This window comes from Amblyomma mixtum, chromosome 2 (assembly GCF_055824585.1).
Source record: "Amblyomma mixtum isolate Tamu chromosome 2, ASM5582458v1, whole genome shotgun sequence".
NCBI lineage: Eukaryota > Metazoa > Arthropoda > Arachnida > Ixodida > Ixodidae > Amblyomma > Amblyomma mixtum.
Genome location: NC_143013.1, coordinates 90,580,965 through 90,607,251, shown reverse-complemented (window position 1 = coordinate 90,607,251; position 26,287 = coordinate 90,580,965). Strand labels below are relative to the sequence as shown.

Sequence of the window (26,287 nt, the reverse complement as noted above, 5' to 3'; positions counted from 1 at the left end):
GGTTGCTGCCGAAATGGTGCAGCTACAACCGCAATGGAAGCAGACGACAGCTTGCGCAACGATGGCTTTTGCGACGATGGCTTGCGCTTTGCAATAAAGGCCGGAGGTACTAATTATTCTACTCGTCGATGATAACGGTGCCCGGCCCGACTCTTATGCAACGTGACTGGCCACCCGAGAAGGCGGTGACGGAAGTGGCAACGGCAGCCCCCGAGGCGCCTTGCATTTCTCGACCATGAGCATGCAGCATGACGCACGCTTTTGCAACATTAACCGCTTAACATGCAAGTCGGTGTGCGCACACCACAGTCGTGTTGAATAAAAGAACAAACGTGCATCTCGCTTAGCTGCCGCGAGGTTGCATTGAGGATGATTCATGGCATCATTTATTCGCTGCGATATGCTGTTTGAAAATTCTTTACGTGGTTCAGGATGTTGGCGGCCGTTGATATGGGGGCCAGGCTGCTGGCTGGAATCTGGTGGCGATGCCAAGGCTAGCGACGACCAGGCCTGCAATCGACCATTCGATTTGGAAGCAGCCAGCGCCAAGTGCACTTGAATTGCAGGAAGTGCACGCTCACGGCACCGCCGCGGAACTTTACAGAACTGGTGCAGGGAGTGCAAGCGAATCGAACGGACCTACAGTTTTCCTGAACTAGACCTGCACAACGTCTGCCCTTTTTTGAAACGAATGGCGTCGTGCAGACGGCGCCATCTTGCAGCGCTGAAACGAATGGCGAAGTGCAGCACCGCGAAAACTCACGTGGTGCAGGCGAATCGAAGTGACCTAGAACAGGGCCACAGATCTCTGAGGCCAAAAAAGGTGCATGAAGGTTACTTGTTTGATCGATATTGAAGCATACAAGTTCTGTTTTGAAAACGCATTCCTCCATGTGGTCATTTGTTCCGCGTGCCAGCATGGTTTCGTTAAGCGCCTTGATTTACACAGGCGGAGTGCTGCTCGGACAAAGTTCGTGCAACGGCACGCAACTGCGACAATGAAAAATAGCTTTGTACAGCCAATGTTCAACGCACCTCCACGTTAGCGAACGCACCGCTCGGCGTCTTCGCTTCGTCAATGTACCAATACACTGGCCTGCATAATCAGCCTTACGAGGACTGTTATTACAGAATTTAAATATGCCCGCACGTTCCAGTCGCTACACATCAGAAGCGAAGGTGGCTTGGCGGTGAGAGCGACGCTGCCGACTCATCGGCGCTAGGATTTCCCTGCCAGACCCGCCGCCTGAGCCCTCAAAAGCGTCGCACGCTGTGTGCGGTTGAGGTCGCTGATTGCAGGCCGCAGTTGTTCGCGAGAACTTTGTTGTCGGAATCAAGAACGGGATCCATCTTAAGGATGGTGCAAAGGTAAACGAAGCGACGACGGCTGATAGTGGCCTTCAACGCCCAGCCGGCAGTATTCATTTCGGCTGCTGCTAGGCGGGAGTGCTGCGCTCTCCGCCAGCTATCCCGAAGTCCCCGTTTCCTTTTCCGCCGCTTTACATCACTGCTGCCTTATGTGGTCACCAGAGAGTCCAGAGTTCGAATAGTAACGGCGGGAAAAAAGTTTTTCAACTTTGAATTCAAATCTTTTCGCAATTAAATGCACCTTTCGCGGCCGGACAAGCGGTAGCAAAGCCACAAAAGGCCTAACTACCGGATTTCACGTCGCGCAGCAGTGCGCGACAAGTGATCCACTTGTCGTGCACTGCTGTGGACGCGTAATTGTCGACAAACTCCACATCCACCCCGCTGAGGAGGTATGTGCAACATCACGTTTATCAGTCGACATCACTAGTGGACTAGTTGTTAAACCAATAGCCAAGAACATGCTGCCAGGCAGACACGACGACCGCAGGAAAGCAAGGGCGCAGGCCCTTGAGAAACAGTACGAGAATGAACCACGAGCAGTGTACGTTGACGTAGCTCACCACATCAAAGGCGGAACATACGTGACATGTATGACCACTCCAAAGTCAGCCCTCGTTAACGCCAAAATCTTTCACGCTAGCTCTATACGCGAGGCAGAGGAAGTAGCTATCGGTCTGGCCATCGCGGATTCCCGGACCAAACTATTCTAAGCGACTCTAAGAGTACCATTCAAAATTTCGCCAAAAACTCGGTAAGCGCGCTCGCAGTGCGAATTCTGCGCAACCGAACTCTCGATCACAACATCAATGTCGTATGGGTTTTGGCTCACGCGGGTAACTCCGGAAACGAAGGAGTCGACCGTCTAGCCCGAGGTTTAACCAACCGGGGGACGGGAGACCTTTCGGAAACGGACACCGCAGCCGAGGAGCCTCGCTCGTACGCGGAGATTACAAACTTTTATCGTGAGCAAAGATGCACGTACCCCTTAGACCCTACCGATTATGTTTAATCACAAACGGTGAATATGACCCAGCATACCCGCACTGCGGTGACGGGACGCACGCCACCCAAGACCATATTTTAAGGGAATGCGTTAGCAACCCCCCCCCCCCCCCCCCCCCCCCCCGACGACACTCTTGCGAGCTCCCTCCGCGGAGGAATGGGACAGGCTCTTGGCCAGTTCAAGAGAAAAACCCAACTGGCTCTCACGACGCGAGCTCAAGAGGTCGCCCCCGACTGGAGGCCACCCTGGACTCGCCACAGCCCTAACTACTCCCTTCAATTTTGTGACAATGAAGTTGTAAACACCAACACCACCGACTAACAAAAAAATTTATAGCGTTGTCCTCAGTGTCCCTTTGAAAAGAGCGGTTCAAAAGACAGCCAAAGGTGTGGGGGTGGTTGTTGTGACTGTTACGAGGAAGGGCGGGAAAGCAATTTCTTTCTCGCACCACTAATAGATGGCGCGGAAGTCGCACCCAGCATAAGACTCGGCTCCGACGGAATGGTTCGCGACATCTACGGGCATGGCTCACTGAACGAGAGAGAGAGCCGGCTTCCTCTTTTCAAAAGAACCACGGCTCACTCGTTCTTTAAAGGAGAGGCTCAAAGGATCCGTCTCGCTCCTGAGCGACCCAGATACCTTCCCATATTGAAGTGAGCCGATGAGCCATTCAAATGAACCGGTCCAATTCAAAGAGCTCAGCCGTTCGGAGCCGCTCATTGATGTGAGCCGTTTTGCCCATCTACACTCGATATGTGCACCGCCAGAGCCGAAACGCATAGCCTCCGCCATTCGCCAGCCATATTAGTTTGATAGTAGTGATAGTAGATGAAGAAGACAATGTGCAATGCACAGCGCTAGAGTGTGCTACAGTTTAACACGAAGCGTGCCGACTAAATATCCTGGCGTCGGAGCGGATTACGGCCGTCGAGCGTTATGCTCAGAGTTTTGCCTAACATCGAGTTTTAATTTTGGGTCGCGTTCAAGCCTGGAACACCTTTCTGACAACAAGAAATTATTACGTACCTCAGGTCTTGCACTGCGCTAGGCATTACATCCAGTCTCTTCATCGAATACTTGCGACTTTTATTTGGGCGTTCAATTTCAAGCCGATGCGATGTGATAAACTTTTCAGGCTTGCTTGTGCAAAAGGATTGGGCTTAGTTCACCTGTATGTGAGGCAGTTAGTTGCCAGTTTATGCTTTTTGTGACTGTTCCCAGCCGATTATTGGAGCAATCTTGCCGATTAATTACATGACCATATTTCCAAGCTTAGTGGTTTCATCAGTTTGTACTGAGCGCCCCTCTTTACTGGGCTTTATGCAGGAAGTTTGTGCGTCCGCGCGGTCTTTGACAGTTCGATTTTCTAACCAGTGCTTATCTTCCGTTTCGCGTAAGAGTCTGTAGGATTTGATAAAGATGTTCTTTCCGACGCCATTTTATCGTTCTGTGTACTTTGACCTCAAGGGTCATGATGTGTTAACGCGAGTGTGCAAGATGCGGATTTCTCCTTGCACCAAAACGTTTTCATGTAAATTACACACTGAAGCTCTACCTGTTAACATGTGGCTACACAGAAAAATACATTTTTGAAGCGAAGGCTCTATTACGGGACCTCGGGATTCAATCGCGCAGCGTGTAAATTTGACCTTCAGCTCAGTTAGAGGTCAAACCATGAAAAAGAAACTGAATCAATATCTATGACTGGGAGTCGAACCTGCGGCTGCGCGAAAAGATCTCCTTTAAGGGTCGCTCAGCGAGACCACAAGGCTATCGCGGCTTTTTTTTTTTTTCCATTTATGAGTCAACACGCATCGTGTTAAACTACACCAGACTGTCGCGCTCTGCTTTGAGATCGTCTTCGTCAACTTCCATCCACTCCGTCCCGCGACACTGCCTGCTCACCGTCTTCTACGTTGCACAAATCTGTGCTTTCGCTCCGATTCGAAAGTAGTAAACATTCTTTGTAGTTTTTTGTGCCTTCTCTTAACTGCCATCTTTGCCATGTACATGAAACCAATGTTTCACTGTACACTGTTTTATTAGATGGAAAGACGCGATTTTTTTTTTCGGGATGTGTTGCAGAGGACGCTAAAGAAAGCCTGTTATAAATTCCTACAGTGTTCGTTACCTTGCGGTTACTCAAGTTAAGTGCGAACCACGTGACATGTTTTTCCTCATTGGACTTGATAGCCTGTGGGAAACGCGCTTGCTGAACCGCAATGGTCAACCTTTTGTTTCAGCCAGAAGCCAATTTCAGTCGATTGATGCTCCAAGTGAGAGACGTTCATGATGAAAGAGACTTTCTACCGTACTGGCTTTCGCTGTTGATACGGTGTGTATCTCTGCCTTCCTTTTAGCAGCGTTGTTTCCTGTCAAGCTAGGGCGGTGCAGTCACAAGCGGCGTGATTTTAGTTTGTCCGCCTCCACAGACAACAGATCAGGAAAGCCCGGCGACTGGTGACTCACGACCTCCTGCCTCTGATACCATGTGGCCACCACTATACCAAAGCCTAGAGCGCGCACAGCGTCAGGTACGTTGCCGCACCCCATGTCTGTGACACCTACGACTGATCTGGGCAAAAGGCATGATTCCGACCATGGCCAAGTTATGCAAGTGATTCCAATCCTCACGTCACTGATGAATGTCATGCGTGATCTGCTGTCCAGCTTACGCACACCAGTAGCACACAACGCTTTGCAAGTACTGGACGCGCTACAGCCAGTTCTTGCAACTCTACAATAGAAGACACCATGGCTCCCCCGGAACTATCTTTTCGGAAGAAAATCAAGCAAGCTTTTATTTTTCAGTGGAATGCCCGTGGGCTCCAGCCCCGGATTTCAGACACAACCGCTTCCCATTCTGGTGATCTGTGAACCGAATCTGCCCAACATTTAGCGATTATCCCCGCCCTTTCACAGAGGGCCCGTGGCCCAACCTCGGCCCGTGACCTCAACAGCCGACTACCTTCCTAGGCTCACAAGGCACTGTTTTGCCTTTCCGAGAGACTGCCTTGCTTGCTAGATTGTGACTTTGTCTCTCGTTCCTTCTCTCTTCCCTTTTTATCCCCTCATTCCCTTCCCCAGTGCAGGGTAGCCAACCGGAAACCTTTCTGGTTAACATCCCTGCCTTTCCCCCTCTCTTTATCTCTCTCTCCATATATATAGCCGCTTTCTGTACATACACATAACCTCGTGTAGTCTATTGTTTCTATCTATTGTGTGTATCTATTGTTTTTGCCCCCCTTACTCAATGCCCTTCTGGGCCCTGTAAGGTATTTTGAACATATTGCAACGGATAATCTCCGTGAAGACGACGCAGAGGAAGTGCCCAGTGTGTGCGCGCTTGCCGCTCGGGGCTAGCTGTGATCTGGACCCTGTGCTCCGGTCGTCCTTGTGCCGACATAGACTTCGGGCCACGTGCCGACATAGACTTCGGGACGCTGGGCCAAACTCTCGCCGTCAGGCACCGCATTGAAACCGGCGATGCCCCTCCCATCCGCCGCCGCCCGTATCGAGTCTCTCACGCCGAGCGTCAAGTTATCAATGCGGAAGTTACTAAAATGCTCGCGAAAAACATTATCGAACCCTCGCACAGTCCCTGGGCCTCACCCGTCGTACTTGTGAAGAAAAAGGATGGCTCCTGGCGTTTTTTCATTGATTATCGCCACTTGAATAAGATCACCAAAAAGGACGTGTACCCCTTGCCGCGTATCGATGACGCCCTTGACTGCCTTCATGGTGCCAAATTTTTCTCATCCATAGATCTTCGCTCCGGCTACTGGCAAATTGCTGTAGACGACCAGGACCGTGAAAAGACCGCCTTTGTGACACCTGATGGGCTTTACCAATTCAAAGTTATGCCTTTCGGATTATGCAACGCGCCAGCCACATTCGAGCGCATGATGGATGCCCTTTTGCACGGCTTTAAGTGGTCCACCTGCCTGTGCTACCTCGATGACGTCATTGTCTTTTCGCCCACGTTTTCCACTCATATCACTGACCTTTCCCAGATCCTTTCCCTCTTTCGTCATGCCGGCCTGCAGCTCAACTCGTCTAAGTGCCGTTTCGCGCGCCGCCAGCTCACCATCTTGGGTCATGTCGTCGACAATACGGGGGTCCACCCTGACCCTGAGAAGATCCGAGCCGTCAAAGACTTTCCCCAGCCACGTTCTTCTAACGACGTCCGAAGCTTCTTGGGGCTCTGCTCCTACTTTCGTCGATTCGTGCAAGGCTTTGCCGACATCGCCCGCCCCCTAACCAACCAACCTTCTGAAGAAAGACACCACCTTCATCTGGGGACCCGACCAGGCACAAGCGTTTTCCAACCTGATATCGCAGCTTACTACCGCGCCAGTTCTCGCCCACTTCGATGTGACCGCTCCCACTGAAGTTCGCACCGACGCCAGTGGCTACGGCATCGGCGCTATCCTCTCACAGAGACAATCCGGAGAGCACCGTGTGATCGCGTACGCCAGCCGTCTCCTCTCTGCCCCGGAGCGGAATTACTCAATTACCGAACGCGAGTGCTTAGCTCTTGTCTGGGCTGTTGGGAAATTTCGCCCATATTTATACGGCCGCCCCTTTACAGTTGTCACTGACCACCATGCGTTGTGCTGGCTCTCTTCCTTGAAAGACCCTACAGGACGGCTTGGTCGTTGGGCACTGAGCCTGCAGCAGTACAATTACTCTGTACTCTACAAGTCTGGCCGCTTGCACGCTGATGCCGACTGCCTTTCCCGTTACCCCGTTGGCCCGTGTGACAATCTTGGCACTGACAGCGTGGATGATCTGTGCTCCCTCTCTGTCCTTGCTAACAAGGCCGAAGAACAGCGCCGCGATACCGAGCTGCGCTCCATTATCGACCGCCTCAACACCGCCCCATTCGACCCTCCGATGCGCCGCTTTGTGCTCCGTGATGGAGTTTTATACCGCAGGAGCCTTAGCCAGGATGGCCCCGACCTCCTTCTCGTTGTCCCCGAGCACCTTCGCACTGCTGTCCTCCAAGAGCTGCATGATCTTCCCACTGCTGGTCACTTGGGTGTCTCCCGTACTTACGACCGCGTGCGTCGTCGATTCTTTTGGCCGCGCCTCTACCGCTGTGTACGCCGCTATGTTGCTGCCTGCGATGAGTGCCAGCGCCGGAAACGCCCCACCACTCTGTCAGCCGGTCTGCTTCAGCCCATTGACGTCCCACCCGAACCTTTCCATCGCGTCGGCTTAGACCTTTTGGGACCATTTCCGGAATCCGCCTCGGGCAACAAATGGATAGCTGTTGCCACAGATTACGCTACACGTTACGCGATCACACGCGCACTGCCCACCAGTACGGCTACTGATGTTGCCGACTTTCTTTTGACCGACCTTATCCTACATCATGGAGCTCCCCGTCAACTTCTGACCGACCGAGGCCGATGCTTTCTGTCCAGAGTTGTCGCTGACATTCTTCGATCGTGCTCTACGAAACATAAGCTCACCACCGCCTACCACCCGCAGACGAACGGCCTCACAGAACGCTTCAATCGCACTCTCACCGATATGCTGGCTATGTACGTTTCTCCGGACCATCGCGACTGGGATACCGCTCTCCCCTATGTGACCTTCGCCTACAACTCCTCCCGCCATGACACTGCCGGTTACTCCCCTTTTTATCTTTTGTATGGCCGCGAGCCCCTGCTGCCTCTGGACACGCTGCTTCCCACTTCTACTGCTCCGCCGTCTGCTTACGCCCACGACGCCATTACCCGCGCTGACCACGCTCGCCAACTCGCACGCTCCCGGCTCCTCGCTTCCCAGACCTCTCAGCAGGAATTCTACAACCGCCGTCACCGTGTGGTCTCCTTCACCCCTGGCTCCCTCGTCTTGCTTTGGTCGCCATCTCGCCGCGTGGGGCTCTCTGAAAAACTTCTGTCCCGCTACATCGGCCCGTACCGTGTCCTGCGCCAAGTCACCGCAGTCACCTACGAGATCGCTCCGGCCTTCCCCGGTGCCACGTCCTCTCAGCATCAGACCGATGTTGTGCACGTCTCTCGCCTCAAGCCCTACGTCTTGCAGTCCCCCTCACTGCCGTGATGAGCACCGAGACGGTGCTTTTCCGACCGGGGGGCCATGCAACGGATAATCTCCGTGAAGACGACGCAGAGGAAGTGCCCAGTGTGTGCGCGCTTGCCGCTCGGGGCTAGCTGTGATCTGGACCCTGTGCTCCGGTCGTCCTTGTGCCGACATAGACTTCGGGCCACGTAACAATATAAATAAATAAATAGTAAATACCATATCCTACAGTGTGCACTACCTTGTTGTTTCCCAACCTGACTCAAACCCCTATGATATGATTCGTCTGATTGGACTTCATAGACTTTGGAGAACGCGCATGCAAGACCGCAACTTTGGACCTGTTGTTTCACCCAGAATTCGTTTTAGCCGAAAGTTGCTGCAGGTAACGAACATTTACAAAGAACTGGACTTTTTACCGAATTGGTTTCGTCTCCTCAGGCGCTGTATATCCTTACTGGCCTTTTAGTTCAATATGCATACTCTCATGTTTGTGCCATGTAGCGCCTACCTAGGTGCTCTGTAAATAGTTGTTTTTGTCTGTGTGTATAGACCTTTTTCAGGTGCGCGCGGCCATCTTTCGACAGCAGCGCCGCCGTGCGTCTGGCCGATTTCTCCGCCATGTTGGCTTGGGTGGCTGCCGCTGCAATACAGGCAGCGAGTACTCGCCGCGCTGTTCAGCCTAATCTGAGTGTTGATTTTTGCATGATTTTGACCTGAAAAGTGTTGCACTGTATGCACTGAGCAGCTGTGAACAAAATGGCCCGTGTTTAGGCGAGCGGCGACGCGGATGTTTCCCTGCAAGTTGTGCCGAAAATCGACATTGGAGGCGCGCTTCTACGCCAGTGTGCGCAATTAATTTAACGGCTTTCTGGTATCTATAATGGAGACATTTATCAATGCGAGCACGAAACTTGCTGAGCGCTTTTCTGTTGTAGTTATAATTATAAAAGAAAAACCGCTCCGTTCCGAGCTAACAGCAGTGTTGCTGTCAAGCGCTCAAGTGGTCTGGTCTGCATTGCGCCGGTGACACGAACAGATTAAAACTGCGTTCGACCGCGTCTTTCACTACATTTTCCCTCTGCACTGTCCTAAAAAACGGTACTTTCTGTAGTGCTACATGGAGAAGGCACCGCTGGAGCGCATAAGCGTACAGAATTTTGTTGCGGCTTTTGGCTTTGCATAAATTTCTTGATTACTTCGCACTAACGGTAAAATAACTGGTGAAGCGTGCAAATGTAGGGTGGTCCACTCTTACAGGGTGAACATGCGAGTGTGTGGCCGCGCTCTTTGGAGCGCCAGTGCATCCGTCGGCGCCGCGCGCGTCGAAGCTAAGTGTCGCAGGAAAAGAGGAAACTGGATTTGAAGCTTCGCGTCGTCTGACATTTCGTTAAACTCGGAAAAAGATGTAGTAGAGAGGCATGTGGCCTTCGAACGCGATGTAGTTTATACACTCGAAACTGGTGCACCTGCTGCGACAGTTCCTGAGGGGCGTATCTGCTTGGTCCGTATCGGGTGCGGCCTCTGATTTATGCCGAAAGAGCGAAAAAGCGCGTGCGTGTGGTCGGGTGGGCACTGCGCGCCGTACACTGGAGACGCGCCCTCCACGTGCGGCCTCTCCCCACCAATATGTCCAAAGAGGATCATAATGGCAGGCGCCTGGCGCGGGCGGAAGCCTTGGACCGCCATTTTCGGAGCAAACCAGGAGTCTTCTACGTGGACGCGTCCGGCCCGGACCCCAGGGGATGGTACACGGCCGCGGTTGTCCACGAGGGTAAAACAGTAGACGCCCTTACTTTCAAGGCCCAGTCAGCAATTCACGCAGAAGAGGTTGCCATCGCTTTGGCAGCCTCTCACACCTCCTCCAAATACATAATCACCGACTCGCGAGGGGCTTGCCGTAACGTCACGCAAGGGTGGGTTACTCCCCTAGCTTATCGCATTTACCAAAATTGTAGCCGAGACTCGGATCCCGCGCACCGATCTCTCGTTTGGGCTCCAGGTCACCAAGGCGTCCACGGAAATGAGGCAGCCGACGCCGCCGCCCGCGCGCTCTCTCTCCGGGCATTTCCTACGGGACCCGACGCCGACCAGGACACTGATTTCAATCCGATTTATACTTTTAAAGAAATATGCGAGTATTACAAATCCACGCACCAAACTCTTCCCACCCCGTGCAAAGGACTGGGGAAGGTCAACGAGCGGGTACTCCTGCGCCTGCTCACCAACACGATGTTGTGCCCGGCAACTCTGCAACATTTCGATCCTCAATTCGACGGGCGGTGCTCACACTGTGGGGAGGTGTCTGACACTTACCACATGGTGTGGGCCTGCCAGCAGAACCCATCCCTACCCCCTATCCCAAACCCCACCCGAGAGGACTGGGAGGCGACCCTGTCCGGTTGCTGCACCCTCGAGGCCCAAAGGGCCTTAACGCAGCGCGCCCGGGCTGCGGCAAACGCCAATGGGGTACCTGTCTAGGCATCCCACCTAGTTGTTGTAAGGGCGTGACCCTTCAGGTCACGACCCCCAACACCTCTCCCTATGATTTAATAAATGTTTTCACCACCACCCGCCTGCTGATTGCACGTCCCTAATAGGCACAGTTCTTTTAAACAATCGGCACTTTGCATTATGACGTCAGTTGAAATTAGTATTTGGTCAAAGCATGAGGTGTCACGATGCAAGGTGGACACGTCAAAGCTGCGGCCTTCAGTTTTTTAAGTCCTGCTGGTTTATTGATATTTACTACACGCAAACAGCTGTGGAATTTGTGCAATGCATCATGGCTTTCAAGTACTGTCAAATAGCTAAGTTTACAGTGCCGTTGTCATTAATAATCAGTCGCCAGTGTCGGCAGTTATAACAGAAATGTTTCACGTAACCCACAGTGCTGCTGCATCATTTGCCCTAATTATTACTTATGTTTTGATTTTGCAAGGGTCACAGACGACACATATCTTAGCGACATCAGCAGTAGGTGCTCGCGTGTAAGGTATGTGTAGCTGAAACAGCCCACAACCGCACTGCCGCCGTGGCTCTGTGTTCTTCACACTGCTCCGCTTCAAGCCGCCTTCGCTTCCTGTAGTTGTTTGAACCGCAGACGACTGCGCTGTGGTTTCCCGAAGCCCTCGTTTCAGATTTAATCGCACATACACCCAAATCGGGCTACTACAGCTAAGCAACCGCATACAGTAAACACGGAGAACCGCAGAGAACGCACGGGACGCACGGACACCGCGCCTTTCCGAACCAGCCAGAGAGGAGGAAAGCAACATGGCGGTGTTTGGCGCGCTGGGAGCGAGGCTAAAACGGAAAAAGGTCTATACACGCACATGTGTATATATATCCTTTCTGTTCAAAACCATGTAAATAAATGCCATGAAAGAAATAAAAAAAGTGCTTTCGCGGACAGGACAGTGAAGCTGATTTGTTCGCGTGGCCGCGGTTTTGAATCCCAGTTGCGGATATTTATTTTTTTTATTCATTTGTTTTATTTGACTTAGACCCACAAACACTGCAAGCATAAAAAGCGTCGCAAGTTCTTGCTCATCATTTATCCATCAGAATAGGGCTTTAAGTTCACTTTTGGGCTTACATGTGCGTGTTTTCTACCCTCTTGCATCACCGAAAAAAATGCTAGCGGTGTTTTCGGTGTCAAGAAAACATTCGCCTGGAAAACCAAGCTCACCTCGGAAGGCTGGTAGTCCGAGAGGATGGTGTCGGAGCCCATCTTCTTCCTCCATGTGACGCTCTGCAAAGGAAAAGATTAACTTCACTGATTATTATCGCTCCATAATACTTCATCATCATAATCAGCCTGACTACACCCACTGCAGGGCAAAGGCCTCTCCCATGTCTCTCCAATTAACCCTGTCCTTCGCCAGTTGCGGCCACCGTATCCCCGGAAACTTCTTAATCTCATCCGCCCACCAACTCACTCAGTTTTACTATTTTTTACTTTTTCTGGCTAGGGTTCAAGGCTGTCGCCATACGCTCCCTCCGCAGTTTTTTTTTTTTGTTGTTGTTCCTTCATGCGGGTTTCTAGGCATGTGCCAAAACAGAAGGCGCTGCGGAAAGCGTTGTGCAGACGACGCGACGCCAAGGCTACGCCCAACCTTCTCCCGTCAGTCAGAACGATGCACCAATGGAGTGCCTTTAGCGAAAGTAACCCCCATGACGTCAACGGGGTTCAGAGTAGTGGGGCGGGGACGTTTTTGTTGAAGGAAAGAACGAGCGGGCTTTGATTTAAATTTTCGCAGCTTTTCGGGGCGCGCATGGCTCTAGTATTTTGCAGAGGTTATCTTCGGTGCCTCATCTATGCAGTGGGCTTGTTTTTCAAAAATGTCCGGACCCTGGTCAGTGGCCCTTTAAGATACAGTTTTTGTATACTTTTCTCTTGAGGGATATTGGTAAATTGCCATCTATGACCTGAGAGAACCTGCCATATGCGCTCCACCCCATTCTTATTCTTCTGGTTATTTCCCTCTCATGATCTCGCGGCAATAACTTCGGGGATAGTAAAACGACAATTGCAATTACATGTTATGTTTTGCTTTGAAGTAGGCTCTTTTCTTTACCTCGTGCTATCTTGATTCTGGATAACTCTTCGCTTTGCCCTATATACCATATGACCATATACTTACACCTTCCCTTTCTTTTGTACCCTGCCTTGTTTGGTACCTCGGTATTTCGTTTAGGCCTGGCCGTTCTGCTAAACTTAGTATGTTTCGTTCTAACTTAACTAGATTGCTTGATTCTTGCTTATTTGTGCCTTAATAATCTGCTTCCTTTTTATTCCTTGTTTCTACTTTCCATTTTTGTTTTTTGGAGCCTACTTCCATCTAATGGAAACTTTAAAGCAGCTGCTTCTGGGCTTGTGTTCCTCACCCAAGCCTGGTACTCTCGCACTGCGAGCTACTGAGGGCACTGAGAATGAATGAATGAACGAATGAATGAATGAATGAATGAATGAATGAATGAATGAATGAATGAATGAATGAATAAATGAATGAATGCGCTGATCGCGAATGAATTTTTATGATTTTTGTGTTGAAAAGATTTAACACAGTACAATGCCGACCTCAACCTTGGTATGTTGAGCACCTGTCAGTTGCCTCGGCAATGGTACGTGGATTAGAAAAGTACTCTTTAGGAGTCTGAAATTCAATGTATACGCTTTATCTACCTTTACTCCACGATGACGAGCGGCACTCACATCATTTGCTAAGCTACTAAAGCAACCCTTTTGGAAACGGTACGGCTCCAGATAAGATAAAAAACTCCGCCGCATTATAGCATGTCTACTAAAAACAGGTTGTAATGATATCGACATTGCGAGAGTTTCTTTTACGTTCCCAGACCTACTCAAGGTACAGCATAGCATGTATCCTCAAAAAATGAAAAGAAACCCTTATGAAATGCTTTGGAATAATTTAAATCAAAGCGAGTGTGATAATTTCTAAGCTGTGCAAAAACGGCACCTGGACAAAATTTTGGAATAGGGGTTTCGCATGGAAAAATTGGCGGCGGTGATTTTACCAGGAAGTGACCATTTTTCAAAATGTGACCTCTCGCTAGTGTGTCTCTTTCAAGTTGAGGCTCAGTCCATTCGAAGTTTACCTACTATATCCGCGTCTGTTGTGTTTCACCATCACGCTGCCTAGTTTGTTCACGTTCTGAAGGCGAAATGTCTCCCTCTCTGATGCGCAGTAGGGATTGCGCATCGCCATCTGCGTGGTTTGTGGTGTATATAAAATTGGGTGCAGCTTAGCTCTGCTATGCCAGGATATGCGTAGCATGAGGTGAGGGCGAGGTGTACACATCTCGGTGAACACCTGAACCAGAGGGAAGGCGCATAACTGCCCTTGTGGAACAGGGACACCTCAACCATGCTTTAAGCTAAGCGGCGGCAGTGACAGGTGTGCGCTGCATGCGTTGGCATTGACAACGTTGTGCCAGAAACGCGGCGCTGAAGCCATAGACCATCGGCTTTCGTTGTGATCATTGGTGTTAGCGTTGACCACGTTTAACACTGCGATCATATTAAGGAAAGGAAGTGCGCATAATGGCTCCCTGGGTCAGTGGACACCTGAATCGGGCTTGTAGGTACGTGGGGTGGTGTGAGAGAGATGTAAGCTGCAGGCATTTACAAGGTTGTGCCAGAAACGCGGCGCTGAAGCCATAGGCCATCGGCGTGCATTGTGTTCATTGTCGTTGGCGTTGTCAACGTTTTACACTCCGATCATTTTAAGGAAAGGAAGGCGAGCGCGCGCGGCGAGACACGCCAGTTGTGCGTAGTGACGTCACTTTGCTCCTCGCACTTGCACGGTATGGTGGTGCAAGAGCACGCGAAACGGCGAGACTGTGGGCAATGTAGCTTACGCAACAGTATATGGCTCCGCGCAGATGTTGCTTTCGCAATCCTCTACTTTTAACCAGAGATAAACCACAGCCAATTATACCCGAGACCTCCACTACGCCACCTATTTCTTCTTTGCTTCTTTCACTCCCGCCTTTATCCCTTCCCTTACGGCGCTGCCCGGGTGTCCATCGAGATACGTGAGACAGTTACTGCGTCATTTCCTTTTCTCAAAAACCAATTTTCAATCTAACCTCGCCCGACACGATGCAAGTTAGCTGGGCACCCAAGGTTACCTTTGTACAAATCCAACGCTTCTTTCCTAGTCGGGAGTCACTGTGTTCTTGCTCCTGAATGTTATTCCACTTCAACAAATATTCAGTCCTCAGTTTCTTCTTACCTTGATTAATTCCTGAAACTTACTTTATCTTCACGCAACGCTTGCCTCGACAGTGCCCCATTCTAGCTCGTTCGCTGATGTCGTAATTCAGCAGCTTTTCTCTCTGAGAACTGCTCAGCCCGTATTGCCGGTTTGCAAATCTCGGACACTCCCGGCTGCTATTTGCGTAATCGTGGCGGTTTGGCATCCCGCACGCGTCTTTACCCCTTCCGGAGCCTGCCACGTGCTCGTAGGCCAGCGTACAAAATTGCCCAATCTTATTCGCTTTTCAATGCCTCAAGCGCAAACGTATCACTTATCTAAGCACGGCGTACTATTACCGTGACGCTGCCAACGGCCTGAAGCGATTGCATCTCGCTTTTTTTCCCTCTCGGTTTTCTTCGCTGCTTGGCTGTTTCCGCAACCGGTTCTTGTATGCAAACACAAACAGAAGGGACACGACACGTGCGCTCGAGGTTGGCGGAGTCAAAAGCGATAGGCAGACAGATAGGATTTGAGTTTCCAAGCTGCGCGTTGAGTGTTGCACTGCGTAACGGAATAACCGTGGTTGCGTCTATAACGAGACCACAGTATGAATTATGGCAGACGCGCCAGCCACTGCTATAGAGTGAGGGTGGGAGGTGGAAAATACATAGTAAGGCCACTCCTATCTCTTCTTCCCTCCCAACCGCAGTGATTGGCGAGGTGGCGCCCCTTCACCGATGGTCCTGGCGACACTTTGTCACTGTCCAAGAGGTAGGGCACGAAGATATCTCACCTGTCGTAGCATGTGCTCCGCCTTGACTTCATCGAACTCCCTCGCTGCAAAGAGTAGAACATCTTGAATCAGAGACGAATGCTTTCAGTAGTGATGGACGACTAGGTGTGCATGTGCCGCTGGCAACGAAGAGGGACTTACGTATATCCGGGCTGCTAGAGCAGCAACACTAGTGTTCTGCATTATTGCTGAGCAGCTACAGGTATTACATACACATATTACATACGCATACTGAGCCGGCATGGTGGCTCCGTGGTTATGGCGCTCGGGTGCTGACCCGACAGACGAGGGTTCGATGCGGTGTTGAATTTCGATGAAGGCGAAATTCTAGAGGCCCGTGTATACTGTGTGTTGTCAGTGCGCGTTAAAGAGCCACAGGTGGTCGCAATTCCCGAAGCCATTCACTAAGGCGTCCCTCATATCTTGAGTCGCTTTGGGACGTTAAACACCAATCAACCGCACAAAAACACGCATATAGTTAGCAATGATGTTCTCGGCATCATTACTAGGCGAATAATTTCCAATCCCTGCATTAAGTACTTAAGGAAAAATGTGAGGCTCGTCACCAGCTTGTTCTGAAAAAACAAAAAAAAAACAAAAACAACAACAACAAAACTCGAGTTGTTCCTAGCGTTGTGCGCATCCGGTCAAAACTTCCCATTCTCGCCCAGTTTTAATCTTAGAGACTCTGGAATAGGGAGCTGACCGTACCTAACAAGGAAGACTAGCACGAAACTGTTATGAAAGTTTAACGACCCAAAGAGACTGCGGCTATGACAGACGCTGCAGCGGAAGGCTCCGGATTATTTCGACCACCTGGGGTTCTTTATCGTGCACGACATCGCACAGTACACGGGCCTCTAGAATTTCGCCTCCATCGAAATTCGACCGCCGCGGCCGGGATCGAACCCGCGTCTTTCGGGCCAGCAGCCGAGCGCCATAACCACTGGGCCACCGCGGCGGCCTCGCAACCATTATGTAAAACTTTCTAATTTTAAATGCGGAAATAAGGCGGGTGAACCGCCCGGTATTCATGGGAGGAAATAATCGGCCAATTTATTAAAACAAAATGCTCTCATCAAAGGTGTACTTTTTCTTGTGGTAAGACAAGACTCTCTCATTTTGATCAGAATGCGGTACTACATAGGCACATGAACTTTTATTCGTCCTCAGTGCTTCGTTAGAGAACAATTATAATTTCCGAAAGCTTAAAGCTTTGCTGCATTCCCTAGGGATGGAACGGTGGACGTGTTTCGCGCCGTGAACGGGAACTCAATGTCTTGCAGTGCAGAAAGGAACGAACTTGATAGTAGTTAGATGGTTATGAAGAAAGAAAAGACGCAATAACTGCTCACTGATGACGACAGATCAGCCACGCCTCGGGGAAAGTAATAAAAGAAGATCAAAAAATGCAGAGAAAAAGAGTTGCCGTTGTGGAGGGCTCCGTATTGATCTGGTGTTTTAATGTGCACTGATAGCACACAGCGCACAACCGTTTTTGTGTTTCGCCTCATTTTAGGATGCGGAAACCAAGGTTGGAACTCGATCCCGTAACCTCGTGCTCCGCACTCCAACACCGTGGCTGTGGGTACAGCGGACAGGCGGTCGACAGAAAAGGTCAATCAAGAAGGCGCCCTATTAGATGACGCTAGTGCCAGCGGAATGTGGGCGTGGTGTTTGAGATTTCGTCACTGGACAAATGACGTGTGCAACACATATCATGCAACGCGTAAAGTATTAATTGGGGTTACTTAACCACAACCTGTATGCGCACAGTGTGCATTAAACGAATCGGCCGCGCAGTTCAACCCGTTCCTTGCTAAGCACGCAGTAACCAGTCAGGTTAAAATTTTGTGATTAATATTCGCTGTTGTATTGTAGAAGGCAAGGCTGCAAAGCTGCCTGACTAAAGTATGTCACCGTTCGTTGCAAGATCGTATTTGAGAGACGAATGCTGCACGAAAGAAAAAACGTAAATAAAATTAAATATATAAAAATATTCAGGGGGGGGGGCGGCACTTTGTTGACGTAAAGGGCGGTGAGGCGAAAGCCTTTTGTGCGGTGTTGCTGCTTGTGTCACTGCTGTGTGGCTAAGATGTTAATTACGTACACAATTGTTTGTGTATCTTAAATGCTGGAGACACTGGAGGGCGTTTAGGAGGCATCCGTCTGATTCGACGCCTTTGTAGCGCCTACCTAGGTCCTCTGTAAATAGGTTCTTTGTGTGTGTGTATGCACACACACAGATGCATATATATCCTTTCTGTACAAAACAAGCTAAAAATATCATGAAAGAAAGAAAAAAAAGCAGGAAGTAGCGTAGCCATTAGCCCGCTCGACTGCTGAACGGAAGGATGTTGGTTCGAATCTCACCATGCACAAAATTTTTTTTTCTGGTCTGGCCAGAAAAAGCGTGATACTACTGCTGACAACCTTATGTCGACAACGATGAGGCATTAAAGGCTTTCGCCTTAAAACATGCGAAGCTCACTCAACGCTGCGAATAATGTCGCCAGAAGATCGCCGCCACGTGCCGCCCTGATATGTAGGATATTTATGGCAGAAGCCGAGCTTCCATAGAGCACACTATCTTCAAACTGCCCAGACAGTTTCCCAAACAAGCCTCTGGATGGGGTGACACCGGCGCTCCTCTAAATATAGCGTAACGCACCGAGCCCGCGCCACCACAGCTTGACAGTCACGAGGAGCCTGGCTTTCTTTCACGCTTAACAGGGCTGATAAGGCTGCTGATTAGCCCTTAATATTTATGGGCACAGCGAGCTGTTTTTATACGAGCTACTTCCTTTTTTAGATAATCTTTGCCAAAGTAAAGGGACGTCCGCTTAAGCGGTCGAGCCGATTGTGTAGAAGCTTAGCCTGCTGGTCATGCACGGTAGGCATTTAGTTATTCAGCTTTGGAGCGTTGACACAATCGTCTCCATTCTATGATACAAACACAGAGGGATTTAGGTGCAGAATTATTATCTAAACGACATATGAGCGCATAATGAGGTGAGTTTACATTCCAGGTTCACTGTGGTAGTCATGGTAGTCGTAGTTAATGGCGAAATGAATCTGGCCAGATTATTCATTAGTATTTAGAACTGTATAAAAGCATCCACGGCCGCTGCTTGTATCATGGCTAGCTCTCCTCTCGCATGCAGCACTTGCTCCTTATACCACCTCCACGCGATACTAGGGACCTTAAATATAGGGTGACCCTGTCGATTAGCGGCATAGGGGAATTAGCGGAGCGCTAGTGCGCATGTGCGGGACAATAACCGGAGGGGCGTGCATTATTGTCCTGCGCCTGCACGTTGATGCTCCGCTATTCCCTTATACCACTAACCGACAGAGTCACGCTATTCTAAAGATCCCTAATGAACTGCTGGCTGCGTTTCAGTTATCGCATAGGGGACCTTCCTTGATAGCCAGGGTTCTCAATTTTGGGCATTGCGGGAGTTATTGGCAAGTGACGACATGCAGCTGCCACTACGTAACCTGGGCCTAAAGGATTCTCGAGGTTCTGTGCAGAAAATGAGCATCAGATTTGCAAGATGGAACGCTCTAGAGGAGTCTAAGTGGCGGTTTTCGGTGTGACCAAAACTATTTCGGAGTAGCGTGCGCTCTCTCATTTGGCTTTCGTTTGCGGGTGGAAATGTACTAACCTAGGAAAGATTCTTGCGTGTGTGGTGCGCGATGTCGGTGCGCGTTCGTCGTATTTAGTGAGCGTGCTTCCCCCCGCGATGCCTGGACATTATGGACCCTTTGAACATTCTGTGCTGTGAATGATTTTGTGTGAACGGCGACAGCAGTCGCCGTCGTGTTCTTGTTTCATAGCTTGTTTGTACTGAGCGACACTAGTCGCTGCCTTGTTGTTTTTGTCTTTGTGAGGGACTATGGTCCCTTTGTATGAATAATCAGTCCAATAAACTTCTCTTCGAGGAAAGATTCTTGCAGTACGCAGTCCCCGATTCATTTTCACCGCGTTACACCTTTACAATGGAAGGCAAGTGTTATCTGTGAGCATCACCCATATGCTAGTCAAAACGTTTTTCACATTCACTGCCAAAGAATTGTACAGTTCAAATGTTTTTTTGTGGTACTGGATGAGGGTACAATATAATCTCGGATTTATATAAGCGACATAATGTACGGCAAAAAGAAGGGCTTGCGTTTTGAGGGAGGACTGTCTTATGTTCGGTGCAACTACGTGAACGTCTTTAAACGCAGGCGTACGCCTAGGTCACACTGTCACTGATGATTGCTCACCTCGTAGCCACCTCAAAAGGTAGTGGTCCGAGTTGTCTGGCTTGGTGACGTCAGACACCCTCTTGCGAAACTGTGGCAAAGAAAAAAATTTCAATGAAGGCGAAAATCTGGCAGCAACTGAAAATATTTCCGACATCTCTCCATGCCCGTCACGTTAGCCAGTCCATCGTAATTTAAAAAAACAATTTAGGCATTGCTCTTGCTGGAATCAAAGCGGAGACACAAATAAGCGCAAGAGCTCCAAACCTGGGCTTAGTGTCCTAGCTTATTTTATTTCAGGAACATGGGATATAGTGCATGTTGATGCCTCTATGCTAAATGCCTCGAAGGGTGCAGGGTTTGATCCCGGTCACGGCGGTCGCATTTCGACAGAGGCGATATGCAAAAATTCCCCAAGGCGATGAAAATCACAGAAGAACAGAAATTTTTGTCAATTAAACGCTTTTGAGGAACCGTTCGTTCAACTTGGTCCGCATGCTGCTAAAAAGAACGGTAGCTTCTAACACTGGTCGCCCCATTTAGTGTTGTGAGTCATTACAGGTTGTTGCGAAGTAACTAGAGCTGCGAAGTGCAGTTTTTGCGCTCTGTGGTGAACAAGCGGGTCGATGTCATGTCCCCACGACGATCCATCCGTACAAGCAACCGAGTCCTGCGAGCCGCGTCAGGCTTAGAAACAAGGGATCCGGCTTTTCCTCGTGTAGGAGGAGACATTCTTGCGAGCGAGCACAGTGTCAACAAGCTCCGTTTCCAAAGAAAAGTTTTGGAACGTGTCTGTCGAGTTGAGTGGCAGATATGCTGCCCCTTTGTTGCTCTCGTAGGAAAGAGGCACTATGGCCTATTTTTTCTTTTCCGCTGAGCAGATATGACAAAACAAAGACGGCCCGCTACTGCGCAGAGCTCCATTTGCACACGCGCACTGCTGCACACTGGTTCAAAGAAGACACGGAAGCACACTCACGTAAAAAAAAAAAACGCGAAAGCTCACAGGTACGCACTTTACGGAAACGTGCTCATGCGAACATACCGGATACGTATCGTGTTGAGTGAAGACAGAAGCGCTAACGACGACACACAAGGAAGAGATTATAAGAAAACGGACTTCAGTCACCACGCAGCAATACTGTGCCTTCCTCAAAACACTTTATTCTGGGGCTTGTGTGATTTAGCCCGGAATACGTGCTAAAAGAGCCGTGCTTAATTTACTGGTTTTGCCCTTCAAGGGCAAATAGCTGCTGACGTGGTGTAAGCCTCATAAATAAAAGAAGACGGGTACAAAGCCTGTCCTCCCTCTTTATTCTACACGACCATTTCCACAGCGAGTCTCTGGAAAAGCACAAAAACTCTTCGCGCATCTCAGATGAACCCATACCACAGTTGCGTCACACTAAGCAGTGTTTCTTGTGCATGAACTTGAAAAGGCTGGCGGGTGAGGTTAGTTCCATACCGAGGCACGTCGGCATCAACACATCTGTTGACCGGCGCACGTTTAGTGCTGCGTGAAGTTTTGAAAAAACGCGGAACCTTTTTTGTGTTGTTGATCTCAGGACAATTTCGCCCCATTAAAAGCTCACGCTAGGCGCTGCGTACTTGGCTTATTTCCAAGATTTCACTCGAGCGTTTCAGACGTCGAAGCGGTTATTTCATACTGCGTTAATCAAACCGGCATTGACTTTCGAACAACGGCTTTCCGTGAAAAATAGCTGCTCGACAACTTTTTGTATTTCGTGCCTGATAACGTACCGCATGAATTAAAGCGAGCACTTGGTTTGGTTTGGTTTGGTTTATTGGGGTTTAACGTCCCAAAGCAACTGAGGCTATGAGGGACGCCGTAGTGAAGGGCTCCGGAAATTTCGACCACCTGGGGTTCTTTAACGTGCACTGACATCGCACAGCACACGGACCTCTAGAATTTCGCCTTCATCGAAATTCAGCCGCCGCGGCCGGGATCGAACCCGCGTCTTTTGGGCCAGCAGCCGAGTGCCGTAGCCACTGAGCTACCGCGGCGGGGGCGAGCACTTGCATTCCTTCACCCAGTTTGTGCTGACGCTTCCTTCATTCCGTGTTATTATCCTGCTGTTGCGCCATGTTTTCAAAAGCAAGCAGCGGCCTTAAGGCACGGTGCTTGTTTGTGGAGTGCTCTTTACAACAGTAGTCGTAGTAGTAGTCGTAGTAGTAGTAGTAGTAGTAGCAGTAGTAGTAGTAGTAGTAGTAGTAGTAGTAGTAGTAGTAGTAGTAGTAGTAGCAGTAGTAGTAGTAGTAGTAGTAGTAGTAGTAGCAGTAGTAGTAGTAGTAGTAGTAGTAGTAGTTGTTTTTGATACTAGAATGGAACACACCATGAGAGAAAGAGATGGTAGAAATGAAAGGCAAAAGAGGTATGGGCAACGCGCCAGGTCGCATCGCGTCCAAATAGCCGTGGCGCAACCGCTCATGTCGTTGAATAATTTCAGCAAGGTGCGAGCTTTAGACGATGCTTCCTTCTGAATGGCGTCGCTCGTTTTATTGCGAATACAGAACGGATGCGATATCTGTGGTTAATCGGCTACGGGAGAACTTAGCACCCTTCCTGACTCTCGAGGCAGGGGATTTTTAGACGACGGCTGAGAGTTAATTGCACAGATATGGGAGAAGCTTCTGTCCTGCAGTGCTCATCATCATGCCGGTGACGGTGATGTTGATGATGAGAGTGCGGGAGCTTCATCTCTCTCAACATTCTCAATCACAAGGACCGATGTCAAGAGGCCCTCTGGGCCTTGTATCTCCGTTCGGTACCGCAATCCCATGGCACTGCTGACGTCCAACATATCCTCTAAGCGCATGACAATCAGTTTTGGTCTGTTAGTCCGCTTTATTTTCATCTTTCCTTAGAGTTTTTACAGAAGCGCAGGTTTCGTGCGGGATATTGTAAGGACGTCTTCCAACCCATGGGGAGAACGTGTAGCCGATTTCTTGTCATGATATAAGCGACTTACTGTAGAACGTTTTAATAACACGTAGAGCTGACACTTCTCCCTTAGAGCATCTGAAGATTTGTTTTGTTTCAGTGATGATGTCTGGTATCTCGACGTCATCGCAGCCCAGTAGGTCTCGGATTTTCATTAGCATGTGAACAAAAGAACACCTGGTCCCAATAAAGAATAGCATTATCGCATGACGGTCTGAAAGTGATCGCTCTTACTCCGTGACTTAAGGGAGCTTGGACTAGACTAAGATCTGGTGTCCAATATATAACGAAATGAAACTTGCTAACAACGCAAAAAGCACTACGAATTGACTTTGAGGCGACACCTCTTGCTTTAGAGGATCATGCCATGTTCGCAGTATGATTTCGAACACATAGATAACTCGCATATACATTATTTTTTCCTTTTACGCATGTACTAAGATCTCCATCTTCGGACGAGCAATCTTGGCGAAAGCTCTTCCCCGTAGTGTTAGTTTTTAATGTACCTATGAATCTTCGTGGGTAAATCCTTATCCTCCGAAAATTTCAACCTTCAGACGTGTCACAAATGCCTCATATAAGTCTCAGAAGAAGAATCTGTGGCCTCAAGACTTTCGACGTAGACTGTGCACGTAATTCCGGTTACAAGCAGTAGTAACGACCCGTCTCTGTGGCTCAGTGGTTAAGGAGTTCCTCTACTGAGTCTGATTACGCGCGTTAGAACCCGACCGCGGCTGCCGCGTTTCGATGGAGATGACACGCAAAAGCCGCCCGTGTGCTGTGCAATATCAGTGCACGTTAAAGATTCCGAGGTGGTTGAAATTATCCGGAGACCTTCACTACAGAATCTCTTCCTTTCTTCTTTCACTCTCTCCTTTATCCCTCCCCTTACGGCGCTCTTCGAGTATCCGCCGAGATATGTGAGACAGTTACTGCGCCATTTCATTTCCTCAAAACGAATTTTCGTTTTTTTTTTTTTCAGTAGTAACGGCAGGAGGCACTTAACGAACGCAATGAAGTGACGCATGCAAGACAGAAGCTCTAGTGTAAAGCTAAAACTTCCCGTTCACAGGGCGCAGTCCGGCGACCTAGAAACATTAAATGCCGGCTCCTAGATTTGCACCACAACGCGTAGAGATCCTCGATATGCCTGCCTGTGAGGCAACCGTGCAGGCGCACGCTATTCACAGTCGCATACATTGCACGTACAGTGCTGCCTCAAGGTAGGAAACGCGGCTTATCGAGGCAATCGCCGGGTATGTCAGCAGCGAGTCTTCCGCCGGAAATGCGCAACAATTCTTTTCTTTGACTCTGTTTGATATTTATCGTCTACTATGTAGACTGGCAGATTCCAGTGATGGCGGCACTGAAGCCAATGCGTAAGGACGAAAGGAGTAACAATATGAAAAAAATTGTCTCAAGATTATCGTTGTATTATCGCATCGAAGGCCACTTCCTGATCATTCACCGCGCGACCAGCCTTCCTTAGATTAGCGGCCGTTGCGTGTTTGCACTTGAAGCCGGCCAGCTCAATTGCGTTCTCCAGTGAGTTACTCTGAGTCTAATGGGCCCATTCATATTTCAAGGCTTCAGTCGGCCTACCCTCTCACTGGCGCGCCTCAAGCGACTAACAATTCGCCGATCTGCGCTAGAGAGTGCGCCGGTAAGAGGTGACCTTCTCGTGCTTCGGCGGCTTTCACGGCTGGCCGTACGTGGAGTTTTCACGCACTAAACGTACGGACAGGCTAATGGAGCAAAATGCACTAGGGCCTAATAGTGAAAGGAGCGTATTAGAGTAAATATTTAGCCTCGCGTCTCTGAGGCACGTATGCCGCCTGTCTTTGGAGTTGGACGGTAAGAAAAGACAAATGATTTCGTCCCTGATTTTGCGGCCACCATTTCCTTCTTCTGAATGGCAATGACACTATGCACGGTATCTATCACGCCATCTCTCTTGTGCGTCGGCATAAGTGCCCTTAGACAGGGATATAAGAACGGCGGGCGCAATTACAGGTTACGCAACTTGTTGTCAATAGCTTCTCCTGGAATGCACTTGGGAACGCACTAACGCAATGCACTCGAGACGCATTCCTGTAAATTCAATGGTGCAGTGCGGAATTTGGACGCTTTATATATATATATATATATATATATATATATATATATATATATATATATATATATATATATATATATATATATATATATATATATATATATATATATATATATAAGAGAAGGGGAATGAGGGGCTCGTTATAAATATGAAAGAAGCCAACAGCCACAGAAACCAAGGAGCACAGGGGATTTTTAATTTGTTTATTTATTTTGTGGTGTTGATCAATTTAGAATATTACTGAATATGTTATCGGTTAAAGCGAATTGATTAGAAAAGCAGAAGAAAAAACAACCACTGCTTAGCGAGGGCCTCGGTTCTGGCAGCCTTGACGCCATAGGAAGCATAAGAGGGTTCTCACGCAGCTTCCACCCTCTCCGTTCGATGACGTTCTACGTCACACCTGCGGTAACTCAGGACGTTCTACGTCCACCGCTTATGAACGTGGGTGGCGCTGATGAACACTCTCAAAGTTAGGTTACTTGTAAACATAAATACCCCCGAAAGCAGAAGATTTGACAGCCGTCGCCGTAGCTCAGAGGTAGAGCACCGGACGCGTAATTCGGAGGTCGTGGGTTCGGATCCCACCGGCGGCAGTGGTTGTTTTTTCTTCTGCTTTTCTAATCAATTCGCTTTAACCGATAACATATTCAGTAATATTCTAAATTGATCAACACCACAAAATAAATAAACAAATTAAAAATCCCCTGTGCCCCTTGGTTTCTGTGGCTGTTGGCTTCTTTCATATATATATATATATATATATATATATATATATATATATAGGAAACAAGGGAAGGGGAATGAGGGGCTCGTTATAAGTATGAGAGAAGCCAACAGCCACAGAAAGCAAGGGACACAGGGGATTTTTAATGAATTTATTTATTTTGTGGTGTTGATCAATTTAGAATATTACTGAAAATGTCATCGCTTAAAGCAAATTGATTAGAAAAGCAGAAGAAAAAACAACCACATGCCGCCGGTGGGATCCGAACCCACGACCTCCAAACCCACA

At 49.2% G+C, this 26,287-nt stretch overlaps 1 protein-coding gene across 1 annotated transcript in view; it reads right to left on the bottom strand.

Annotated features, from left to right (window-relative positions):
- LOC149360112 (SEC14-like protein 2) overlaps positions 1 to 26,287 on the bottom strand; it is a 65,532-nt gene that overhangs the window by 21,174 nt on the left and 18,071 nt on the right. The window contains exons 2-4 of the mRNA XM_089572180.1: positions 20,216 to 20,285; positions 15,944 to 15,987; positions 12,117 to 12,179 (exon numbers count right to left, since the gene is read on the bottom strand). Coding sequence (XP_089428306.1) covers positions 12,117 to 12,179; positions 15,944 to 15,987; positions 20,216 to 20,285 — 177 coding nt within the window. The remainder of the gene's footprint in view (positions 1 to 12,116; positions 12,180 to 15,943; positions 15,988 to 20,215; positions 20,286 to 26,287) is intronic.